At 44.7% G+C, this 26219-nt stretch overlaps 1 protein-coding gene and 1 long non-coding RNA gene across 3 annotated transcripts in view; both read right to left on the bottom strand.

The window, feature by feature from the left end:
• Positions 1-13982, bottom strand: part of LOC120833150 (glutamate receptor ionotropic, NMDA 3B) — a 62888-nt gene extending 48906 nt beyond the window's left edge. For both annotated transcript variants that reach the window (XM_040200023.2, XM_040200024.2), the window contains exon 1: positions 11540-13982. In XM_040200023.2, the coding sequence (XP_040055957.2) occupies positions 11540-12073 (534 nt within the window). In that variant the 5' untranslated portion in view covers positions 12074-13982. The remainder of the gene's footprint in view (positions 1-11539) is intronic.
• A 9635-nt stretch (positions 13983-23617) lies between these two features.
• Positions 23618-25328, bottom strand: LOC120832453 (uncharacterized). The gene is made up of 3 exons (XR_005714214.2): positions 25220-25328; positions 24968-25030; positions 23618-24240 (listed from the first exon to the last, which is right to left on the bottom strand). It is a non-coding gene; the product is annotated as an uncharacterized LOC120832453 (long non-coding RNA).
• Positions 25329-26219: the final 891 nt, after the last annotated feature.

Genomic DNA, 26219 nt, shown 5'->3' with positions numbered 1-26219 from the left:
GACCTGTCAATCACAGACTGATTTACGCAAAGCAGGAAAATAATTTGCGTGTGCCGCGATCAATATTTCATCCTTTAAGTGCCAGCAAGGGATTACAACTAACCAGCACTCCTTATGGTGTACATTTAGACCCGTACAGTACACTCAACCAGACCAGGTGGCCAATGCAGACCTCAATTGGATTACCAATCCTCAATGAAATAGGGTTTATCTTTCAGCGGTTTCAACTGCGTTATAGTGTTAGAAATAAATGAAATTTTCAACCTAAATACCATATCAACCGTGACGAACCAACAGAGAATTGTTGTCAGCAGTCTACCTTCAGCCTTTTTGGGGTTTTCGGACCAAACTGAAAACACTCAGCTGTTTTCAGCAAGAAAAGGTCTGATAAAAGTCTTTGTCCAGCATCTAATGAGACACATATTTGTCGCAGCAATCGGGGAGTAAGCAAAGCCCGAACATGGGGAGAGTGAATATTTGACATCCCCAGGCCTAGACGTCACTCAGTGTTTGCCGGATTAATCAATGTAGCCATAACAACTAGAAATTTACATAACATTAAAAAACAACTCAGTTTTTGCCAGATGTGACAAAAGATGTGCAACGCTGCGTGCTTGAAATAATTCACCAACTTCAACCTTTTGCACAACAGATGGAAGACACGACTGGAATGCACACAAATCTGACAAACACACACACACACACACACACGGCCCCCACCAAGCATTTACATACAAGATTGTGACAAAGGGCACACATGCCCATAAACAGTACCGTTGGCAGAGCTTCGTGCCGCTGCTGGGAAAGCCTTGGCTGCCGAGCCCGAGCTCGGCTCTGCTGCAGTCACGACGGCCTGATTGAGACCGACAAAGACTGAACAGAGAACTGGAGCCATCCGAATGGACACGTCCTGGTTTATCAGACATCCCTTTAAGCTGACAAGGCCACCATTTTGAAAATTAGCGCTTATTATAAGTCTGGGAGCGACCGCTGCCACAATGTCCAAAACAATGATTGCTTCATGAGTCATAAGCTTCTGCCAAAAAACAAAAACACAATTCGACAACCATGAACGCTGGTGGTTGGATGAGAAAAAGTGTCCCGAGTCTCTTATTTGACGTACATGTGAAACCCAACTGGTAATTAAAATGTAACAATAGTTCAAAGCATTTGAATTCTTTATTTCTTTCAATTTTTTCACCGCCAGCAGGAGAATTGGGATGATTATTCCACATTTAAGCCACGTCGCTCACAGCAATAAATGCTTAATGCTTAATGCAACCTTGGCGCAACAACACTTTCGGAGTTATTTAGTACAGGGCCGTAAAGCATCGTCGGGTCAACGTCGAGAGTACAACATCAATCAGTGATCAAGTTTGCAGCCTTGATTGTTAAAATGAAATCTGTGCAGCGAGGAGTGGGTGCAGTGGTGGTGGGGAGCTCGTGGTGTTTGGCAGGGTGAACACAAGATCCGCTCAAGAGAAACGCTTAAAGGGTCAGAATACCTGTCAACGCCGATCAACGTCTTTTGGAACAATTTCTATGGCAACAAATGACAAATGCGTAGCAACAACATTCGATTTACAATTATTGATCACAAATATTGTTCAAGTAAAGCAGCTTTTTTGTAATAGACACAGGTGTGCATTTTATTCCTTCGCAAAGGCCATTTTCTTTAAAACTCCTGTTCTGGATTTTCTTGATGTAGACAGCTCGGGGAAGAAAGCCACATGGGTGAAACTAACCGTGCAGCAGTTTCTTTCCGTAACTTCTAATGTCTGTCAAATTATCACATGCTGTACAGCAACCGTCTTACAGAAGAAATTCCATTGTTGAAGTATAGATTTGTATCTACTAGACTGTGACCGAAATTGAGATATTTTCACCATACTTCAATTTCATACCTGACAACTTCCTCCCCCTCTCTCTCTCTCTCTCTCTCTCTCTCTCTAGTCCCCACCAGCGGGCAGCATAAAAAGGATATCTTCGCCCAACCATTGGCTCAGCTGTCCTGCTTGAAAAGGACCTTTCAACCAAACCATCTCACCTGAATGCCTCAAGGCCTGTGCACTCTGTCATGTGTGTCATGACTGAAACAAATAAACAACAAAAAACACAAACTGACTTCAACCTGTCATCCCCTCATGGGAGTCCACACAACTGAAAAAAAAATAAACAGACATGTGCCTCCAAGCCATTTTACGCAAGAAAAGAAAAGAGAATCCTTTGACTGACCGTTTCCTTATGCTCAATTAAAATATCTCCACTCTGTTTTCCTCGCCTGATGCAGTTTAGAACTTATTGATTTCCGTCAATTCGGTGCCGTTTCCTGCTGCAACAGCGTCTTTACAACACCAGAAACACTGCATTTGTTTTTCTCATCCAATATTGTGTCGACAACCAGAGGACCCAACTAAGAACTCAAGTTTGGTAGTTCAATACATCTTTATGCTCGCCGGCATTCAGCCGTGGAGCTCTAATGCTCTCCTCTGAGACAAAAACAGATTTGTTACTGTCCTGTGCCATTGGTCACAGATGCCTTCTTTTTTTCCAAAATAGTCCGGATCTCGCTTGTAGTATAAATCTCCCAAAGTGTTATGTAATTGTAATTTTGCGGCTCTCCTTTTAAGAGAAGGAGAGTGAAGGGGGGACAGGCGCAATATAAATGAACGCCGCCGACCTGAATTATAGTGAAATATTGCCCCGCTCTCTTGCGTGACTTGGCATGAGATAAGTGCGACAGGGAAGCTGCTTTAGCGCTATCTGGAGGACGGTCTGTCCTCAGCATGAAGGGCAATGATGAAGGAAAATTGATCGCATCCCATTTCTCTTCTCTACATCCCACTTTTTTTTTACCCATACTTCCGTCTCTTCTTGTGTCACCGCACCCTTAAACCTCATTTATTGTCTGCTTGCCTAATTCACCCATCCATTGCCTTCGATCCTCTCCCCTTCAAATCTCTTCCCCCGCTTGCATCGCAGTGGCTCTGCGTCGGTTATACCGAGTCTGCATGTCTCCTTCGGGCCCATAAATAGTGTTTATGTTAGCTGTTGTGCATATGAATATGCGTTTGTCTTTCCGTTTCCTGGGCGCCAGCAGTCAGCTTGGGATATCACTTAGGATTTATCTACCGTTCCGCTCTGTTCTGCTTTATGGAGGAAGCTCAAACACTGAGGTCAATACAGGAGGATGGAGGGGGGGCAGAAAGAAAGAGGGAGGGAGAGAGAGAGCGAAAGGAAGAGAGAGAGCATGAGGAATGCATGTTTCTGCATTGTCATGCATGGATTTGTCCGTGGGGGAAACTGGGCGACGTGTTTCAGTAAAGTCACAAAGCAGGTCGTGAGATTCCACCGTGAGTAATCATCCATAACTTTTGATAACATGAGGACGGTCCTTAAAACCCCAGCGCTTCCCAGATAACCGCCTCAATATAGAGCTTTCTTCAGTATCGAGGATATTGTTTATCCAGTGATTGTTGTCGGTACATCCATTAGGTAACGTTAAATTGGAACACTGTGAAAAGCTAATTCAACACATTTGGAGCCAGTTTCCCCAAATGTAAAACAATAAAGGCTGAAGAACGGTTGCTTTGGTTGTAGCCCGCTGCTCACTAACTGACTCCATGGCAACATCATTTCCTCTCGATAACATCTTTCACTATTGGAACTGTGGTATCACAAAATCTGAAAATGATTATCTCCCAAATCAAATAAGGGGAGGAACAATAAGATTAAGGGTGTAAGAATAAGGGTGACAAACTATGTGAGAGTCCTCTTGGCAAAATGTGGTCATGAAGACACAGAGAGCTGGAACTAGCACAGTTAGTTTTACCCTCTGGACGAGGGAAAAGCAAACGGGAAACCTGGGCCCATCATAGTTTTGCAAAAACTGAGTGATAGCCACCTGGTTTCTTCCTCGGTGAGTTGGCCAGCTCCGTGCATCCTTCTGCATTTCAATTTTGAGAATATTTTTCCATTCTTTTATTTTAGCCTTAAAAAACCCGTTGGTCGCCCGCTCGCCATGTCTGGGATCATTAAATCCAGCGCGTGGCCGTCAAAACCGGTACTGCTACCGAAAGGTGAATACATCACGTAAAATCCACCAGGCTGGAGTGGAGCCAAACGGGCGAAATGGCGGCATTCCTACACATGTAACTGGTGTAAGCGATGTCGCGCTGCGTGCGAGCGCCACCGGTGTGTCTGTCTCCGTACCGACAGCCTTTCCTCCGCTGACAGGTGGTGTTGATGCCCATCCAGATGGGCCCTGAATCATCCCCGCTTCCTTGCCAACGCCCCAACATAAATATCCCCGAAGGAACGGAGAAGTTACCACGGGGTCGAACCATCACTCAATCTGTCTGTCTGCTCTTTGCCCGCCTCTCAAATAACTTTGTCTCTGACAGCTTGACACATTTCCTCTGTCACCTTCTGGTCGCCTTTTTCCTGCTTTTATCTCTTACTAGCTTGCTCACTTTACTTGTCTGTCCGTGTCAAACTTTCTAACCTTCCTTTTTGTCCCTTTCGACTCGTCTGAATCGCTCTCCCTAATCCACTTAGTTACTCCGTATCCTTTGTTACTTTCCGTTCGTCTCAACCCTTTCTTGTCTTTTTCCCCAATTTCTTTGTCTCCGCCCGCCGGCGTTCCGCTAACCTGTCGCTCTCCCAGTCGTTCAGCCGCGTCCCCACAGCCATCTGTCAGCATCTGTTTAATCTCACGTCAGCGCACGTCTGTCTCACCTTTGTCTCACCTGTCTTACCTCCAGTCTGCTTTTCCCTTCTGCCTCGTCTTTCACCTGTGACCCAGAGGAGCTTCTGCAAGGCACCATGTATGTGTGTGTGTGTGTGTGTGTGTGTCGCGTTTGTTGCCTAAAAGTCCGCCGTTATCGCTGAAGCCCACCTGGCCTAGATTCCCGGTGTTCTGCATCGGTTGCCACCTTAAATAACACAAAAACACATTTCCATGTGTGTACTCACTGCTGCGCAGTTGACGGCATTGGTTCTATGGAATAGAAATATGAGAATAAGTTTGAAAGTAGGCCAACATGTGTCTTTTCATCCGTGAATGTATACGTTTTTCAAAAGTTTGGAGGAGTATGTGCAAGCATCACGCAGAATGTGCGTGCACATGTGTGTGTGTGTCTGTGTGTGTGTGTGTGTGTGTGTGTGTGTGTGTGTGTGTGTGTGTGTGTGTGTGTGTGTGTGTGTGTGTGTGTGTGTTTGCGCCTGCTGGTGTGTTTTGGGTGCCTTCAATTATCTGTGTGGGCGTGTAGGTGTGAGGCGTGTTTTTCCAATCACAGATAGCTGGAAGTTATCGCTCACTAATCCTCTAATGAACCGGCACAGTTTAGATAAAACTGCCTCCATCAGACTCGTCTACGGAAGAGAAACCACGAGGCCCGCTTCCTCCCGTCATCACTCCCGGCATTCCTTCAATAACCTCTTCCACTACCAGTCTGCATCATGCCTTTGCCCATTGCTTCAATAACCTCTTCCACTACCAGCCTGCATCATGCCTTTGCCCACTGCTTCAATAACCTCATCCACTACCAGCCTGCATCATGCCTTTGCCCACTGCTTCAATAACCTCATCCACTACCAGCCTGCATCATGCCTTTGCCCATTCCTTCAATAACCTCATCCACTACCAGCCTGCATCATGCCTTTGCCCACTGCTTCAATAACCTCTTCCACTACCAGCCTGCATCATGCCTTTGCCCATTCCTTCAATAACCTCTTCCACTACCAGCCTGCATCATGCCTTTGCCCATTGCTTCAATAACCTCTTCCACTACCAGCCTGCATCATGCCTTTGCCCATTGCTTCAACTTTTGATCCATGCGGTCCTCTGATGGTCCCTTCCTCACTCATTCCATGACACTGCACTTCACTCTTTTTGTCCTTCATTGATTCATCCTTACATTCGCCTCCCTGCTTACCTGAGTCCTCACGTTAGTCCTGGATTCCCGTGTTAATTATTCTATCCACTTTCTTTATTTTGTTCTCTTCCCATACGGATCCGCCCCATTTTTCTAACACATTCCTTACCTCCCCCACTTGTTTTACTTTCCAGTCTTAGTCCCCCGTCTTCCCCAATGCCCCCATCTCTCCTTTCCTATCACCTATTTACCTTTATTCCCTCCTTGATTCTGCCATAAGTTGTTCAGTACCAATTTGTGTTATGTCATCCGGACCTCCCCACCTTCCTATGTGTCCTAGAACTTGATCACTCTTCTTTTCCAAGACTCCTCTTTCAGTCCTTCAGGTCCCCTTCCTTCATCCTTGGATTCCCTCCATTTCTTGTTGCCTCCTCCCCCACCTACTCTATTTTTTCCCCCCTTTTAGCATTCCACCTGGTTCTCTCTTCCTTCCTTGATCCTCCCCCCAAAAACCTTCCTCAATCCCTCCATCAACTCTCCATAATGACAACCACACACCCCTCCCTTCCCGATACGGGAAGCCCTTCATTTCCATTCTGCCGCTATCCAGCACCGGTCGACTCTCTGCGCTCCTCTTTTTTCTCTGTAACTGGTCCGGAGTAGCTGGAAACATTTGTTTTACCAGAGGCGAAAAACTGAAGCCAAACATTAAAACACAAGCTCGAATGCCACACTGAGCGGCTCCGACAGGCCCACAATCCTTTTGGTGATACACGCTGCGCCGTTCCTGCTGCGCTCAATTAATCTGGCTCAGTCAAGACCGCGCTGAACTGTCATCATAACACTAATAAAGAAAAAGCTTTGAGCTGTTTGCATTAAGTGGGCTGCTTGTCTCAAACTGTCGCTTCGCCTGCGGCTCTGGCTTGGCACAAGTTTCGGTGCCGCTCTCTTTGCACTGGTTTATTCCCACTGTGGTCCGCGCACAAATCCCCTCATCGTCTCAAAGAAAACACTAAAGGCAGCACAGCCCTGCAAAGCCTCATTAGGCTTAATAACCTTTAGTGAGCACAGAGCCGTGCACCGTGTAAGTGTGAATCCTATATGCAGGTGTACATTGCTGTGAGGCTTGTGTTCTTTGCATACAATGTGTGTTCATGGATGCGTGTGTGTTGGTGTGTGTGTGCGTGTGTGTGTCCTCGGAGAGAGAGGCTCAGAGACACAATGCGTCTTATTCAGCAGGGTCCTTGGATTAAAATGTAATTTCATTCAAAGTTGCAAATTGGGTTTTTTACTGTAGTAATCTTCATTTTACTAAGCAGAACGAGGTATGTCATTAACAAAAAAAAGGACAGACTTAATGAAAGAATGCAGGATAGATGGATTACATAGGGTAAAGCAGCTCCCCACGTGAAAGATAAAAGGTTATTCCAAATCATAAACAGTAGAAAATGTATTAATAGTACACCTTATGATTGTTGAGTGTGTACTGTAGTGATTATAGTTGAGGTAAAAGGCTGATAACTATGGAACGGCAGCAGCATGGTTTCAAATAAAATATATCCATTCATAATCAAACAGCATTGTAAGGTAAGGTTAAGAGGATTCAAATAAATAGGCCTTTGTACTCATAATGTTCACACATATTATCAGGGTGTGGTGAAAAAAAGAAGATTATGTTAACTATGAATAGTGCACTACACTTTTGAATGAAAAAAAACATTTGAGTGGAAATAATGGAGCCAACTGAAGTACAACATGTGGTTAGAATCAGACTCTGTGAAACATAGTTCTGTACATTTTACTTTATGGAATGATTTTCAAGCAAGAAAAAAGGGGGATAGCTGGGAGCAAAGACACAATACCTGAGCTGCACGAACACAGCTTCTGTGAAGAATGACACATAATGAATTCCCATCATACCAGCCCTCTCACCTAATCACATTCTGGAATCAGCGAAACCATTTTCTTCAGCGCTCCCTGCTAATACATTTCCGGCAGAGAAATCACGATCCACAAAATAATGTCTGTGATAAAATCAGTGAATCTAGGTTTGTTTGGTACGACCGTGCTTTCAGGAGACCGGATGCATTAGTATTGGGCTGAGAATGCAAATAGATGTTCTTTTTCAATTAAATCCACTTGCAAACAAAACTGATTTCATTCCGTAATGACTACGCTTCCACATACACGTTGTGGTAGAATAACAATTTTAAAACCTGGATCACTCATTTGGGGGGTTAATTAAGGTTATTTCAGATTTTTTTTTCCTTAAACATCAAATATCTTCAATTACGTTTTTTTTTTCCTCCCTCCAGGAGAAGCTAGTGATGAACAAACCACCTGCCCATAATGGCGCTGATGGGAATTAGAAGGCCATTTCCTTTTGCTTTCCCCTCCTTCCTCTGTTCCTCTTTTCTCCCCTCTTCCCATCCTTCCTGCCATAGATGAGCGGGAGAGATTTACTGTTAGGGGTCACACACTGCTTCTAATTAGCTTAAGTAGTTCGGGGGGGGGCAGAGGGTGGGGAGGGATCCCGCTCCTCGCTGAGACGCATCACCAAGTCCCACAACTCGGTCGGCCTAAGCAGAGAGGGGAGAACGCGGGCAGACAACCGACCTCTGTCTCCGTCTGCTTTTTACGTCAATCCTGTCTGTCGGCGTCCCTCTCGTGTCCCCGAGATGTTACAGTTTTGCAACACTGGAATATTTTGAACAATGTCAAACTCGTGATAGTGAGAAGAGATAACGATGCAGCGGTTTCAGGTGAACTGAATGATGTTGCATGGATGCATCTATTATCGCAACCTCGGAGAGAAAAACCCACATATATCGGCTCTGCTGGGTTCATGAATGGTGATAAATGGCAGAAAAGAAAGATAATACAGGGTCGAATATGAATGAATCTCTGAAATACTGTGTTCGTTTCCCATTGGCATCTTTTTTAAACCTGGAAGTAGTCTCTTCCGCCAGGAGATATGATGTTTTGTGGGATTTTAGAAATGTGTAACATCTATTTGACAGTTTGCGCGAGGCTGAGCGTGTGTTTTCTTCTGCATGGGGAAGTTTCTCTCTTTCTTAATGCGCGTTTATCTACCTCTTTTTCCTGTCCCGAGACAGGTTCTGCTCATCACAAAAACATGGGCTCAACTCCAAATGCCCTGCAGAAATATCTCCACAGTTTCAAATAGTCTGAAGAAGAGTCTCTCCGCCCAGAGACAAAAAACAGAAGCATTTGGATCAGTCTGTGACAGAGTTTTGGCAGAGGCGTTTGTTTTGTCTCTGCATTTCTCCAGACCTCCTTCCCCCTCTTAGGAGTGTCCCCCCCCGCCCCCCCCACACACACATTGACGCTAAAATGCAGATAGCATTTTTAATTAGAACGCATTTCGCCATCAGTGGAGAAACCAGTGTGCTCTTTCACTGTTTTTTACAAGGTAACAATTTGCCTCCCTGTCGACCCAACCCCTCGTCACTGCCCTCTCTGTGTGTAATCAAGGACCCGTCCCACCTCCAAGCAGCCTCCCTACACAGTTTGTATCTCACATTGCTGCTTGTCTTCAGAGGTGCACCGTGGAGTGTTCAAGAAAGAGGTACAAGCAATAACATTTTTTAAAGGCCAATGTAGAAAACAATTCTACCGTTTAAGGCCTGAAACGGATTAATTTGTTATGCTTGACAGAGCAAAGGGAATTAAAATGATAATTGTTGAATAGAAAAAAACCCAGAAATAGCATTCTCAAATGATTTTACTGTAAATAAATAAAATAATAATGTAAATGCATATTTGTATTTGAATATACTTTTGGTTTCAAAGAGCAGATTTTTTTAGCACTTCATTCTTCTGCTTGGTTACAAACTGTAGTCGCCATTATGGCATCGGAAACCATTTTTAATTTTGAGTTTCTGCGGTACACGTGTGCTCCTTCTCTCTCTCTCTGCCTGCCCCGTTTTTTCCTCTGCGGCTTACTAACAGATGTTGCTGCTGCTGCCAGACAGCCAGAACATGTCACCTCCCATGAAGCACGAAAGACCGCCTTACACTGAGAAAAAAAACAAAAACACATTCCAACCAATTGAATATGAGACTGATCTTTTTTTGGAGCATGAACACCAAAGCCAACCAACAAACAGGCACCCGTGTAAATGAAAATGTTGAAATGATTGCAAAGAAAAAGCGGTTGTTCGTCTTTTGCCCATTTCCTGGCACATTTCTGAAGAGCTCAAAGGCCTCCCACAACTCAAAAAAAATAAAGTACTCTCCTGCTTTCCAACCCATCCTCTATCCATTTCCTTCTGCTCCCCCCCCCCCCCCCCTTATCTCCCTGCATTGCCGACACATTCGTCAAGTGGTGCGACTTCTCATTCATGCGAGCTTTATTGAAATCGAAAAAGCAATCCATTGTTGACGAGGAGACGAAGGAGGACAAAGATTTCAGACTCAAACTACGGCTCTTTTCCTCAGCCGCTCACTCAGTCCCCCACTTGCCCCCCCTGAGGCCTCTTTGTTCAACCTGTGTGTTAAAGTGTGTCCCAGATGAATGTGTGTGAAAGTTGAAACCCTCTTCATGTGGCGGCCTGTGTGTGCGGCGTCTTGTTTGCCCGTGTGTGCACCTGTGTGTGCGCGCATGTGGGAGGATGCACGTGTACGTGAGATGCAGTTGGCTGCTCAGTAGGATAGAGGCGGATATGACTGAAGCTGGATTGACTGACTGGCAAGCAGCTTGACTGCTGCTGGGATCACTATAACACACACACACACACGCTTATTGCCACACTGAAAATGTTCACGCAAATCCAGCAACACACACACGCACGACCACCCCACAGCATCGTCCATCCATCACTTTTGCCACTGTTTGAATGATTTACTCTGAAAGGTGCCAAAACACCTGTCTTCAATCATACATGCACACATTCCCTTGGTGCACACAAATACACACACTCACTGAATCGGTTAAAACACACACACACACACACATGAAAAGGGCTTAAAAAGAGGTGAAAAAAAATCATTTCACTTTAAATCTCTGTTGCTGGAGGGCTCAAGTGTTCAGTCCGATACTAAAGCTGAGCTGCCACATATTAAACATGCATGTGACGGCCTGCAGGTTCACCAGCTACAGCCAGGCCGACTCATCCTGAGACTTTGCAGGGAAAAGATACTTATTGGTGATATTTAGGGGTCTTGGGGACACTAAACGCTGGTTTAAAGTCTTAGAAATATCCTCATAATATGTGTTATTATTCCAATTATTCTTAAAAATAATTGATCTTTTTTTCCTCCCTGTTGCATCTCTTAGGACTATTCCTTTGCCTGCAGCCCGACTTAAAAATGTGCCTGGTGAGATGACTTTTGCACCAGCTCAGACACCAAATCCTCGCCACAGGCTGCAGGTTGAGGTCCATCAGTGTCAACTCTGTGGAAAAGGTTGAAAATATGTTCGTCAGAGGTTTCGGCTAATCAATAAGTGCAGAACCTATAAAACAGATTATCCAAATAAGCTTCAGTGTTTTATGTTGCTTTAAAGATGACTGCCACAGGTGCTTCGGGGACTGCACACAGAAATGTGGTGGAAATGTGTGGATTTACACACACACACACACACACACACACACACACACACACACACACACACACACACAGGCGCGCAAAAAGGTATCTACCTTAGTCACAAGAGGCTCCGTGTCCTCCAGGATGGAGATGAACGGGATCTCCAGGAATGACGAGAGGAACTCCACCTGGATCAGCTCCTCCCTGGAGCGAGGGAAGGCGAGCACGGCCGACACCCCCTTGACCACCAGGTCCTGGCAAGTGCTACGGGACAGGGACTCCGGGTCCCCTCCCGCGGGCGATCGAGCCACCATCTCCAGGCTCAGGTTGTAGGGCATCAGAGGAGGTGTTTGGGCGGTGGTTGTGGAGGAGTCTGCCCCTGTGCTCTGGTGCCGAAGGCTGGCCAGCGCACGGTTAAGAGCGTTTTGTATCCGTGCCGGCTGGCGGGTCGGCAAGAGCGCGCCGATGCGCACGGTGTGTCCTATCCGGGCGAGGATGTGGCACGGCTGAGGGTGCGGGAGGCAGGACTCGGGGGAGCAGAGGCCGGTCAGGACCAGCAGCAGCAGGAGCGGTCGGGCGGAGAGGAAGAGGAGATGAGGTCTCCCGGGGGCGAGGCAGTAGGTCCACAGTCCAGAGACAGACACCATGCTGCAGCTCCGACACACAACAGAGGAGGACTGGGCTCCGATCGGCGCGAGATGGCATAGCTCCCTCTTTCTCCCGGCTCCGGCGCTTTTCCTGGGACTTGACGGTTGTTGTTGTTGTTTTTTTGTTTGTTTTTTTATCTCTTTATCGATGCCGTCTCGTTGCCAATTTGTTGCCGTTCGGACGTTTCGGGTCTCACCTCTTCAAAGTTTGTACGTCGACAGCAAAAAGACGCGCCGGTGGAGGAGACAAGAGGAGCGCTCGCAGCTTAGAGCGGTCGCCCCGCTTCTGTTAAGTCTCTGCTGGAGGAAGGCGCACCAGCTGTGAAGTGTGTGCGTGTTGGCGCGTGTGTGCGTGTGTGTTTGTGTGTGTGTGTGTGTCCATGCGCCTACCGGCCAATAATCTAACCTCTCACAGCACTGCCTCTTGTTGAATTTCAATGACAATTTGAATAGTGTAACATTTCTTTTAGCTTCTTCGGGTCCCACACGGAAATTCGGCCTAATGTTTTTATCCAGAATTGAAACTACGAGCAATCAAATAGTGTTGTGATTGCATCTAAGGTAATGAGATTAGTTCTGTCCTCCTGGAACCAAAGCGTCCTATATATTTCTGTCTTTAAGTGGAGGATAAACTCGCTATACCTTAATATCCTCCTGGTATCCTTCTTTACTCTTGCGCACATTTTTCTTAAAAGAAGAAGACAAATGATGGGGGGTGAAATGGTAGTCGTTTGTTTTGCACGTTTGCAGCACCGACCACAATGTCCCATTCAGGTTGGCCAGCATTAAACTAATAGCTTGCTGAAATCTCAATTTTCCTCAGAGATTTATTCCCACTTACTTACTGCCAATCCAAGTAGAACATTATCCGTTGTGTAACCACATATTTACAGGACCATGGACACCGCCAACACCATAAAAGAGATCTACTGTGCATGCAAATTTGGCTTTGTGCAAGGGACAGCAGTCAGTCCTCTTTTCATTCCTTCTTCTCTTTGCCAGGATCTAATTTGCAATTGTTAGACCAGAACATTCAGTATATGTCCAGCAGTAGTCTGGGCAGTGGTGCGTGGCCCTTTTGGTCCCCACATTCTCTTTTTCTGATAATTCCTTGTTTGTCAAGGCACCGCTGATGCTTTTCAGCCTCTGCTTTTGGTCTTCTGTTTCAGCGGGGCCATTTCAGTTCGAGGTCTGACATGAAACGTACCTGCAGATAAAGCTATCACCGCCTCTCTGTGCCTCACACACACACACAGACACACACAGTCCACGGGATCAACAAGTCATTTCACAGCCTACTGGGTGACCTGGTGTCATACCGATACGGTTTACTGACAAAGTTTTCTTACTTTTACTCTTTCTCCTCATGCTTGAGTTGGTCCATATAGGGAAAGGATTAAATCCAACACTTTGGGCTTTGTTCTGCTAAAGAAACCAGCAACATTAAGCTTGGCTCCTCACGCGTTCTCCCTCAGGTGCATGTTGAAGGTGTGTAGGAACGAGTGCTTCCAAAAGTATGTTTCTCCGTTGTACACCGTGACTGTTAATGGTTCAAGTCAAGGTCATCACGACGTATCCTACAAGAACGTTTGAAAATGGGGTAATGTACGAAGCTGCTGAAGATATTTTCTGTATGCAAAATGTCAAATTGTATAAATACCGGAATTAAATGACGGAATCATTTTTTCATCCTTACAATCATACTTAGGGCCAAAATAAATTATTATCTGAAGGCCCATTAGCTGCAACAGGATGATTACATGCTGAAAGCAGTGCATCTCTACACAAGTGCAGTAAATCAACCAACAAAAACTACTACTAATAGTGATTCAACCTTAGAAGAGCAACTTAGAAGTCTAACAGCCATTTAATCTTCATATTGTATTCCAAAAAGGAAAACACTACTCCAGCCCATAACCTCCAGTCTTAAAAAACAATAACTAGACACCAATCTCTCTCTAAAATAAAGATTTGATGACACACTTAAAACTTTGTTTGTTTATTTGATGCCTTCACTCTTTACGCAAAATATCTTTAAGACGTTATCTCTAATTTAACGTGGCCTTTTTAAAACAATTAATTTCCCTCTGTAAATGAGAATTCTACGCAGAAAATATCTTAATTACATATCATTTATTATGTGAATTAAAAACTCTGTAGACATTTAAAATAAAAAATGACTCCCAGAGCAACACGCTGCCTTATTTTACCTCAAACTGTGCTTATGCATTTTAACATTGTATCTACTGAAAATACACTCAAACAGCTCATTTTTATTTTCCAGTTAATAGATCATGTTCATAAGCATCTTCCCCCAATAGCGACTCGAATGCAGATACCGTTCTACAAATATTTAAAAAATCACACTCAAATTGAAGTATGGCTTGCAGTCTTTTTTCTTAGAGAAAAAAGACCAAATCAAATCTACCATGAGAGTTGAAAAGAATTTGCTGTTAAATGAATTGTATGCATTTTTAATTACAGACACTAAAAACTCTAGAGGCCAGTAAGCGGCTGCATGTTGAAATGAAACAACATGGGAGCACTGGGAAACAATTTTCTTCCGGAGTACGTACAAACAGAAGTAAAAGAGAAAAAATGAGGTGGAATGTTTTTGGGCAAGGTGACTTGTTGATCTCAATCACGGATATCAAGCTGTGTCCAATAATAGAATTAGTGTACAATTAGATCGCACCAGCAGAGCTGCATATTAAGGACGCTTATTAATCGTCTCAAGTGTGATCGCGAGCCCCCTGCGGCTTCCGACCGCTGCTCAGGGAGAGCGATGACTAGGACATGTCCTATGTTTGTCTCCAAAGGTCGAACCCCAGCCCCCCACATGCACTCGCTACCTGTATTGCAGTTTCCTATTAACAGCTTCGCCCCACCGGCCATGTTTGTTTTCATTATGTACATTGTAGGGGATTAATAGGGGGGAATAGGATTAAGCAGGCGTCAGAAACCTAATTAAAGTAGCCCTTCATCTTTGCTGGCGGGGGCCCCGTCTCGGTGTCGCTCTCTGCGAGTGTGTTCACTCGTCACCTCCTGCCCTCTGTTTCTCCCACGCGGCTCTAACTACCTTCAGTATTCACATTTTAGACGTGCACCCGTACACTCCCCTTTTTGTTTAACTCCTCGGCTTCACCCCCCTCGCTCCCGCCTTCATTCTCGTCCCCTTTTCCTCTCATCCTTTTCTCACTTTCCATCATGCATATTTTCGTCTCTCAGAGAGAGACAGCAAATTTGCTGTTTGCCCCCCCCCCGCGCCCCAAACACACAATACAACCATTAAACCACATCAGTGATTAATTCATGAGCCGAAAGTGCAATTACATTGGTAAAAGTTTGCTGGAGAACACAGCGGTTCAGCTGAGGGGTGAGCCAACAACAACTGCCAATATGAGGAAGGGTGAGTGCTCCTCCGTGAGGTGGAATAGTCTCTACCTTTGCATGTGTGTGTGTGTGTGTGTGTGTGCGTGTAGATGTAATCCTAAATAATCTGGCAATACAAACCCAGGTAGCGCGGAGGTTGTTGAAATGCCAGAGAGCCGCGAGTCAGTATTCCTGGCACAGCGCTAAAGGCACAAATATCATTTCCTAGCACAATGCCTGCTAACAGGGGGAAAGACAGAGGGCCGGGAAAAAGAAAGACACAGAGGACGGAGGGAAAGAAAGGAAGAATGAGGAAGAAACGATCACGTGCGACAAAGCTGGAAAGGTTTGTAAGGAGCCGGGCAAGTGAGAATGTTTCGGGGGAAGATGTGCCGTTTGGCGTGCGTTCTGTCTTTAGAGTTGGAACAAATGAACAACATGAGTTCATTCCTTACAATTCCCTTCACCCTCTGCTCCCCCTGATGTACAAAGACACTGGTCTGTGGAGAGACTTATCTGGAAGCAACAGCAGCACCCTGCATGTGTGTCTATGTGGGTCTGTGTGTGCGTGTATGTGACTGTACATGTGTGTTTTTGGCAATATGCACGCATTGTGAAGGCTACGGTGTGCGTGCGTTGCCTTTTCTGCCAAGATTTCCTTGTTTGTTTTCAAGCCACTGCTTTATGTGACACTCAGGTGGTTGAAGGTTTCATTCCTGTGGATTTGAGAAGGCTGTTGACACTCGTTTGTTGTGTTACGATATCAGTGTTTATAAGAAGTGGACAGTCACCATTTCGGCACTCAATGGTTTGTGGTATACGGTTATGAAGCCATTTCTTAATAAATAACATGTTGGTACATTTTTTTGTTGGAAAATATATTGAACGCTGTATAATAACTAAACACTGGCAAAAGTCAGATGAGTGCAGCTTTACTTTTTACAATCCTAGCACCCACCCGTGTTCTTTTTGATCAGTTGTCCCTGTGATTTTTCCTGATGTTGCTGAGAAGAACTCTGGCAGATCGGGAAATTGAGTTAAGTTGATGTCCTTAAAAAGACCTTGCACACAAAACAAAAGAGATGTGGATCTATACAAAGAGCTTACCACCGCAGGACAATAAGAAAACATATACTAGAAAAATACAGTCATTTGATGCTTTGTTTGACGGCTAGTTCTCACCATAAACTGTTACCTACACTGCCATACATTTTATCAATGAAAAAATGAAACACAACCTGTCTCATTTGCATCTCACCTGGTGGGAAAAAGAAAAAAAAGTAATCATCTCGGAGCGCTCCTGTGACCACACAAGAGGTTCCGATTGAAATAACAAATCCATTAAAACAAAAGCTGCCACGGTAAGTCGGTGTAAATTGTTGTTGTTGCATGAACAAGGAGAAGTCGAGATGAATAATGTCAGAGTGGTAGTAGATTTAGTCAGGGACCATCTGTGGTGGAGCCCGAAAAGTCTCCAAACGCGCTGGAGGAAAAACCAGCTGCAAGCACGTATCCGGTCTCAGTGAGCCAGTGTGTCTTAGCATTCACGTGTGTGTGTGTGTGTGTGTGAGTAGGTGTGTGTGTGTATATAACAGTCTTACACACATTCCAAACAGAGCGGCTGTGTTTGCAAGAAGAGAAAAAAGGAGAGCGAGATAGCGAGTTTCCCTTTTTTGCAAGAGTATGCGTTCAAATGTGTGTGTGGCTGCTGAATCACCTCCCTGTGAGACCGTGCTGGTTTGTGCAGGTGACCGGGGCGACGCGTTAATCACAACCCCAGGCGATGTTTCTGTGAATATATGTGGAACTCCTGTGAAAGCGGGAAGATATAGTCAACACACAAATTTGCTGAGTTGCATGCATGCACATGACTGGTTAATATATGCACATTACATTGAACTGAGCACAGTCTCCTCCAAAAAAGGCTCCGTGATGTAATCTGCCCTGATCTTGTTGAGTAAAAAACAACAGTGTCCTTCCATGGGATGAGACGGGCCTCTTTCTTCAGCTGCTCCGTTTTCCTACAAGGGTCTCAATTGGCATTCAGAGAGGAGAGGAGGGACTCGGCTCCTAATTAGGTTGGCTCACACATTCCAAGATCCAACCAATCAATGGTCCTCTAATGGGCTGTCAGTCACACGACAAGGCCTGGGACAGGTCAGGGTTGCAGGAGGAATGCCTTAATTTCTCAACAGAATGGGACAAAATAGGCCAGATAGGAGCCCGGCCAATGGGGGCAATTATGGAAAATGATGAGGTCCAATAGCGGGACGCGGCGCATAATGAGCTGCAGGATGGTGCATGTGGGTTACCCTGTGAGCCTTTTAATCGTTTCAACTTTCCCGGGGTGGAAGGTCGGCCTTTGCCTGCGGCTTTCTTCCTCTTTATGCGCCGTCTTTTATTGTCGCATTGTGTTTAGAGTACAGACTCATTACAAACTTGGGCTAATTATAAGCTAAAGCTAATTATTTTCTCCGTCTTTTATCTCGGTTGACACATGCCCCGAACACCTGACGCTGAGGTAAAACAAACGACGGAAAAACCAACAGATGCCGTTTGTGGTATCGTCATGTTCGTGGACAGCTTGTTTGTCTTGTCATTTTCACAGTAGAAACAAATGATGTGGTGTCACAATACGGATGGATTTCCATAACTATCATGGATAGAGGCTGTGTATTTGCGGAGAAAGCTATATGTCATTTTCTTGAGAAAAAAAATAAGCTTCCTGTCAAAGTAGAGCCTTGTTTTCCGTCTCACTACCGACATCAAGGCTGTTGACTTTCATGGTTCTCCTCCCTACTTTGTCAAAAACTCGATCTTATTGGCGAATGAATTGAAAATTCCCCCGGAGACTGCAGTTTTTGACAATTCCACACCAGCGTTTTATGACAACTGTGGCTCAGATGGAATTTAACGTTTTCATGTAATCATAAGATGGCTGTCGGGGATTGCACGACAGCTACTGAATAAATTACTCGCTCATAAATGCAACAATCACATGGCAAATACCGCTGTGAGAACAGTGCTTAAATATGTTTAAGCAAAGAATTAAATTTCAGTCGTAGGCATTACGATTTTAATGTTTTTTAAGAAAGCAATCAATGTAATGATGGCATCATGTGAAAGGGGATGGCCACAAACTATTGCAGATCACTTGAGCGGTACACAATGTTTTATCCATTTTTTAGTCTCGGCCCCTTCTGGACTCCAAACAACAAAAAAGTGTTATTGTTGCTGTATGTGTGTTTGATGTATAAATAGGCAACAGTTTGCTAATGCGTTCCACATAACAACTTCATAATGTTGTCAGTGTCGTGTCCACCTCCTTTTCCACTGCGTGAACGTGGTCAAAAGAAGGAAATAGAATCCCAAAACGCTTTTGGACAGGTGGTATGTCCTATTTGCGATAATCCAGAATTAGCTTAAAATGGCACTAAAACATACTTGAATCACTCTGCAATATATTTGTATTGAATCCCATGGACACATCTTCTCATATATATCTTATATGAATTAACCATCATGAATAATCCACTGTTTATTCCTGCTGTATAAATAGTCAATCAAAAAAGAAACATTGTCGTATACGACAGAATCAAGACTCATTATCTTGATAATAAGGAACAAGTGCAAGATAATTGTATTTTCAACAACTGGAAGAAGCTGAAGCGTAATTAAAGCTTCAGAGTTTCATTAGATGGCAGATGGTAGAATGAGTGAAAAGCTTAAGAATCACTTCCAACATATTCATCCTCTTGAGTAAAACATTCTAAAAAATGTGCAGGAAAGAGGAGGAGGAGTGACAAGTCGCAACGCCGCTTTACCGCTGTAAGTAATGAGGTTTTTTATGGAAAATGTGATGTTCATTTAGAGAAGCACTACAGTAACAAGACGAGCAGCATGAGACCTTACAGCGATCCTCTCGGCCCTGATTCCATTTGTGTGGGTTATTTACTGCTGGGCCTCTGAAGCGATCGTAGGCAATCTTTAATGTTTGTTCCTCAAGATCCAGTCTGAAAGTGTTATCGGTTCACGAGAGTCCGCTTGGTCTCAAACTCCTCGAGTTGTATCTTTTGAAAAAGTTGTGCCGTCTTGAGTTCTCGTCTGATATTTCTCAAGGAGCTTAACTATCAACTTAATTTCAACATCACGCTCTTCATTTCATCATCGACATTCAAGCCTTTCATCCGTCCTATATTTGACCATTTCCATTCAATATTGGCTGATTGATAAGCAAGAATGCTAAACATGTTTCAGTTGGGAACTTGCGTCTTTAAGAACAGAGGAAAGCGCAAATTGTCACGTCCGAGAAGCGGTGCTAATCTGGTTGTCTTGTGTCTACGTTGTCTCGTGAATTGCTGTTTAATTTTGAAAACTAACCTTCCTCTCGTTTCAACTTGCTCAGCCCAGTGTTTAGTTTCTAGATCCTTTTTGTTCTCAGACTTAGGATTAGGGTTTTTTCCTCTACAAGGAGTGATTTTCATTTGCTGCCTTTTGTCAATAAACTTTGATTTTTGACCGTCGCCTTAGGAGTTGTGCATTTGGTTTCAGGGCCATTGTCCGGTCGTGACACAAACGACACTGGATCAACCCGATATGTGTTAACTAAACGCGTTACTGTGTTTCATTTTATGCTTCAGGGGTATGTGGGTTAATTCCATGTTTGTTTCATTACAGGGTGAAAACATTAACCTCACTATTCGTCAATGTGCAGCAACTGCTTTGTCTCCTTGGTAGAAAGTCCCTGGGACAGCAGAGACACAGCCTACATTAAACAATCCGGGATCAATTTAGCGACGCTGAGCTGCAAAATGTAGAATCAGGCTGCAGCAGACCGTCATGGTCAGAAAGATGTGCATGTTGAGTTGCACAGGTTAATGTCTCCCCGGCTAAAAGTGAGTGGCGATAATATGTAGGAGCCGCTCTACCATTATTCCCCATTGTCGGAGAGGAGGCTGAGCTGTGCTGAGTTGGCAGTGCTAGGTGCAGGAGATTACATTAATATAGGCCACTGTGCCCCTCTCCGAGCGTTCACAGCACTTTGCAATGTGCAGAGTGGAGGAAGGGGTGGGCCTCTCATCTGCGAGGGGCAGCACAGGCCAGCTGGGTAATAACGAGAGGTCCTGCATGCGGCTAATATGAGCTAATCTGTGTCTTCTATGATCTATTCCAATCTAATCTGCCTTCTCTTTCCCATGTAGGCCATTTGTCAATGCATTAACTTGGGACCTGCTAATGAAGTTGACGACAGACAGGCTGCGTTCCTGCCCGGGACTAGTCTGATGTGATTATGCCTTTACAGAAGGCCCCTCACTGGGTCCAGCGCCTGCTCCTCCTGCTCTAGAACACGTGCACAGTCCTATGAATCAGGGTGGAGCATAAGTGAAATGGGCATTCTCATTGGCCAGCTAGAATAGCATGTATACGTTACTGTATAAACAGCAATCTTTGGCTATTTAGGATATTTAAAGGGTAACTCAACGGGAGTCTCGTTTATCCGGCTCTCCAACAATCACTTTGCTGCAGTGATGCACAGGTGGTTTGTAGAGGGACAAAAGCAAGAAGTAAAGAGTTGCTTTTATTTCTCCTTTCAGCCCTGTTCTAGTCTTTGACAACTCCTGATCCAGGGGCGGGCTAGAGGAAAAAAGTGGCCCGGGAGTTACTGTCAGACCAGCCCACTCAATACACGGTGCGTTGCCCACTCAATGCATTACACGTATCGACCGGTCAGTGGCCTACTTACGTTGTGTCACCAGTCGGTGGTTTCCCCCCCAAAGAAATTTGGATTTGCATTTTCATGCACCGTATACCAGACATCTCTCCTTTTTCTCCCGTTTTGCTGCCGGTTCAGGCTCCAAAACGGCTTTGTGCGAGAAAGTGTTGAGTAGGTTAGGGCGGTGGTGTCAAAATCAATCACAGAGGGGGCCAAAATTAGACATCTGCCACGAATATCACGATGCCCAATACATACGATACCAAAATTCAACACAATGCGGCGATCATGTCTCCCGTGCGTTCCCTCGCTGTGAGCGCGCGCTGGGCTGCCCGCCTCCTTCCCCACCAGAGAAGGCGCGAGTTTTGTCGTGAGTATCTTTTGCAATGACTTTTGGTAGTTTCAGCATCAGCTGTGTGACCTATTGACCGGCGGGCCAGTTATAATAGACCCATCGTATTTACTCGCGGGCCAGACACCTAAAATGTGAGAATATGAGTCATTCCTCATGTTTTGTGCGTTCTCAAAATAACCACGGATGTAGTGTTGAGGTCCGGGTGTTTCTGGACACACCCCGACCTCCTCATGAAAAGTATGAAGCTTCTGGTTCAAAGTATGTGGATTACGTCCAAATAAATTTTTCTTTGTTATGTATTAATAACTTTTTCTTCTATTTTCTCATGTGATGCAATGCTCGCAAATTTTATTTGCTGCTGAAAAGGCAATATTTGACTCAATTGAATTATTGTTTGAATTATGGCTGTTGGTTGTTTCCGTGCATATATTGAGAGCAACCCCTTTCACATTACAAATTTCATCCATTGTTCTTATAAGATTATACAAATAGATAAGAGCAGCTTGAAAGATTCATAATATAAGGAATTGAATGTTTCATGACTTCAGCTTTGTTGAAAGCTTCACTTTTGGCTTCACGGTATAGAATGTGTTGCTGTTCAAGCACTCTGATCTTCCATGTTTAACGGGAGCAATTACATGACATTTTGATCCCGGGATGTAATAAAGTGTCATTCATGTACAGTATGTCGTTAGTCTGAAGAAACTTGATTGCACGGACACTCTAGGTCTCATTTAATCGCTGGCTCGCTCAAATGCTCTTCCCTTCTTTCATCCCTTTTTCCCCCTCCAGCACTCCTCCTCCTTTATTTATCCACTCAGACTCAATCATTCCATTTTTATCTGTGATTCCCTTCCCTCTCCTTGTGAACTTTCCGTCAATCTCTTTTAAGAAAAAATACTGAATCACAGACTGATTTTCTACTCATGCGTCCTTCCACTTCAACGTCCCTCCTTTTCCCCTTCACTCGAATACTTTGCTTACTCACCCATCCATTTTCTCCCTCCCCATTCCTCCCCCCCCTCTCCTGCCCCCACCTCTCCATCTGTTCTACTTCCACTTGCTTCCTTCATCCATCCTTGTCACTTTGACTTCAGCTTCCTTTTGTATTCCTTTGCCTGCTTACTCCTCTTATCCCTCTGTGATGCTCTCACTCCCTCTAATGATGCACTCTTTTCTCACCTTTCTCTTTTTCTCCCCCCCCCCCCCCCCTTTGCTCCAGCTTGCCCCAACATCCCCAGTCTCACATTTATTACTCCCCCTGACTCCCACTTCTTTCGGTAAACCCCCCCCCCCCCCCCCCCCCCTCTACCTCTATGCATTTGTAAATGTCTCTCTGTCTCTCTCTCTCTCTCTCCTTCCTTCCATTCACTCTGAGCGATGGCTCTATTGATTCTCTCTGTGATGATATTGCCCAAGGACAACCACAGGGCAGAAAACCTCTTTAAACTTCTCCGAGTGCCTGTGTGTACATTGTGTGTGTGTCTGTGTTCATTGTGTGTGCGACCACAGGCTCGTTTGACTTTTAGGAGTCGTTACTACTCACATGTCAGAAAAAACAGCCTGTGGCCTGTTTGTGTTGGGTAGATGAGTTTGTGTGTGTGATTTCTTGTAGGTGTGCCGACTTTAAGCTCAGTGTCTACAGGTATCATGAGAAGGGGGAGAAGAAGTTGAAAGAAGCGTTGTCCTCTAGCTGTCCCTCTTGTTGGGGTGTGGCCATCAGACTCCAACTGGCTTCATGGCCAAACATCAGAATCAGTCCGGGATAATCTCCTCCCCTCCTCTCCGCCTCCCCCGCCTCCCCCCAACCCTACTCTTCAAGCTCTTGGAGAGCAGCCGGCACTGTTGGCTTGAACAACAGGTGGACGACTGCCGTCGCAGATGCAGATGCTTCAAAAGTAGCCACATTGCTATACGCGCTTTCTGCAATCTGTTTTAATCGCAGGCGGGCACGCACAGATACACACAAGAACCGAGATGGGGTACTTATCTAGACCCTCAGACACACACACACACACATGCGCAATCAGATCATAAGAGATACCAAGAGAGGGAATAAACTGATAGCAGAGACTGCAAACTTTGTCTTTTTTTGCACCCTCGGTGTACATTTATTAAGTTACTGACATTCAGACCTGCACAGCAGATATTTATTCAATTCACTAAAAATGAACCTGCTGTGGTTGCTATTGTAGAAATTCCGCCTTACGTGCAGCTATCCCGCATTAGTACTGCAGGATTGCTACAAGGAAGCAATTTATTTTGGTTACAGCATTGGCCCCGTAAGTAGAGCAGTCAAAATGTGTCTCCCCCACTTCTTCTGTCCCCAGGGGCTGCATTTAATACAGTTATGTAATGTTGAGCTGTGTAAGTAACTGTCCAAAACCCCTGAAAACCATTGAAAACAACCACAAATAAGATGAATAAGCTCAAAAGAATTACTATCATTTGAAAAGTAATACAGAAAAGTACACGGTGAAAGAAAATGTGTTTTCGCATCACAAAATCAGTTGTCCCTGGTGAGTCCCAAATTACCTGGAAATATTTCGCTTTATTTTCCCCTAAAAGCATCTGGACAACAACATTTGAATCACTTGTTAGGAGATACGTTTCCTCTTTCTTTAATACATATACCCACACTTCATTTTTAGAGTCTTGGGGGGAGACGGACACAGTTTTGACCACTGAGAGTCTCATAAAGCTTCTGGTTAGATGCAATCGCCGGTTCTGAAAAGTGAAAAAAGAGTGCAGTGAAACTGTGAATCCTTTGGTTTTTAAGAAGTCGGATTTTACAGAAGTAAGGAAAATGACTTATTCTACTTCTAAATTATAGTAGCTCAGAAAACATTGAACATGAGTTTATGGTCTCAATCAATTGTCCCAATCGTTATTTTCTAGTCTTCTTGACAAGAGCTGATGTTCAGATTGTAAATTATGCTCCCATTTAGAGTAAATCAGACTATAAAGCAGGTAATGATTTAGTGACTGCTGAGGGTCACTTTAACCTGATTTCAGAAATTTGACATATTTCAGATTTGGGTCCCATTTGGTTGAACTTGTAACTACGTTCTCCTGTGTGTACGGTCCAAAAAAATAAAAGAACCAAAAATGCCAAACTTCAAAATGTCCAAAATCAGAGTGGGTGACGTCTTTGAGACCAACTTTTTGGACTAAAATGCAATTTTTCTTTTTACTGTTTCAAAGTGTTGAGTACAATATTATTCACCGACTCACTGAGTTGTCCTGAGGCAACCAGCGCGTTATTCTTTAGTCATTATTTAACAATACCTTCCGTCCATAATGATGCATGGTTGTGTTTTTTGTAACTCCATTAACATTAGCGGATGACCTTTTCGTACACTCCACACCTCAGGTGCTGACAACTTTCCTGCTTGTATGACAAATTGAAACATTTCTAAGTAGGAAGGCAGGCGCAACTGTTGAGATTGCATACTTATGATGGCGGGTGATATACAGTAGTAGGGGGTTACGGGATGAAGGTCTGCTTTGCGTTGAGCTGGAAAGAAAACAAGGGCGACCCGAGTCATGTTTAATTCGTAACACCTCCTGAGACATGTTGTACAATAATTGCTCTGATCTGCAGGCGGTTTGGCTATTTATCCAGGGTAAGATAACATAGTGTGAGGTCTAATGGAGTAAAGCAGAGAGAAAAATGTGTTAGAAAAGGAAAACCCTAAATCTTTACCTGTTCACGCTGTGTCTGCCCCGCGTCCACACGCCCGCATTCACACTCGCCCGGCTAATGGTGTTCGCTCACACGCAAAGATTCTGTCGCGCACATATGGCCAGGTGGGCCTGCAAAGCTGTGCATGCGTATACACTCTCCCCTTTCTAAGCCAATAATACAAAGTGAGAGCATGCGTAAATTCCTGTCGGAGGCAGCAGCTTGTCTGGTGAAGGTCAGAGCGCAGTTCCTCAGCCAGCCCGCCGTTTGACAGATCCTCGCTTCCTCCACCTGCATCTGTGCATGGACCGCTCCTTCCTGTTCGCATTTTTATTTATTGCTCCTGCTTCTGTCCATTCCCCCCTTGCAGCTTCCCTTTCATTCATTCACCTCTCAATTTCCTCCTCTTCCCTGCCTTTAAGTTCACCTCCATCCACTTCCTCTGTGCTATTCTCCGTTCGTATTCGGAAGGTGTTTGAACCGGAACTTCCTTTGCTTTTGCGGCTATATGACTCTCTCCTCGGTCTCCACTCTCCTTTTAAAGCTTCTCTTTGATCTGTAGCCAGCTTCTCCTCACTTGTCTCGCCCCTCTCCTTGTAGATCCCCCCACCCGTCTTCCTCTTCTTCTGTCACCTTCTCCGTCTGTGTCACAACCAGAATAGTGAAAGTTTAACACAAACATGTTTGAGTAGCAAATGTAAAGGCTTTTCTTCCACTAATACCATCGCATCACCACCGCTGTCCCCTTTCATGGGTGCTGTGTGTGTGTGTGTGTGTGTGTCTATCAGACGCAGAGCTAATTGAGGTCATTGGTGGTGCACACGCCAAAGCAGGGAGACGGCAAAAAAAAAAGAAAAAGAAGAAAAAAAGCCCAAAGCTTTGAACCTTCTCTCTGCTCAGCACACTGCCCAAAAGTCCCCCGCTCGCTCTGTCTCATCACGCACTAATAACACACAAACGCACACACGGGAAGGCACACACGTTTAATTTGTGACCAAACAGAGGCTTCTAATCCTCGGAT

This window comes from Gasterosteus aculeatus, chromosome 15 (assembly GCF_964276395.1).
Source record: "Gasterosteus aculeatus chromosome 15, fGasAcu3.hap1.1, whole genome shotgun sequence".
Classification (NCBI taxonomy): domain Eukaryota; kingdom Metazoa; phylum Chordata; class Actinopteri; order Perciformes; family Gasterosteidae; genus Gasterosteus; species Gasterosteus aculeatus.
Note: the sequence above shows the minus strand (reverse complement) of the source record. Positions and strands in the feature narration are given on the sequence as shown.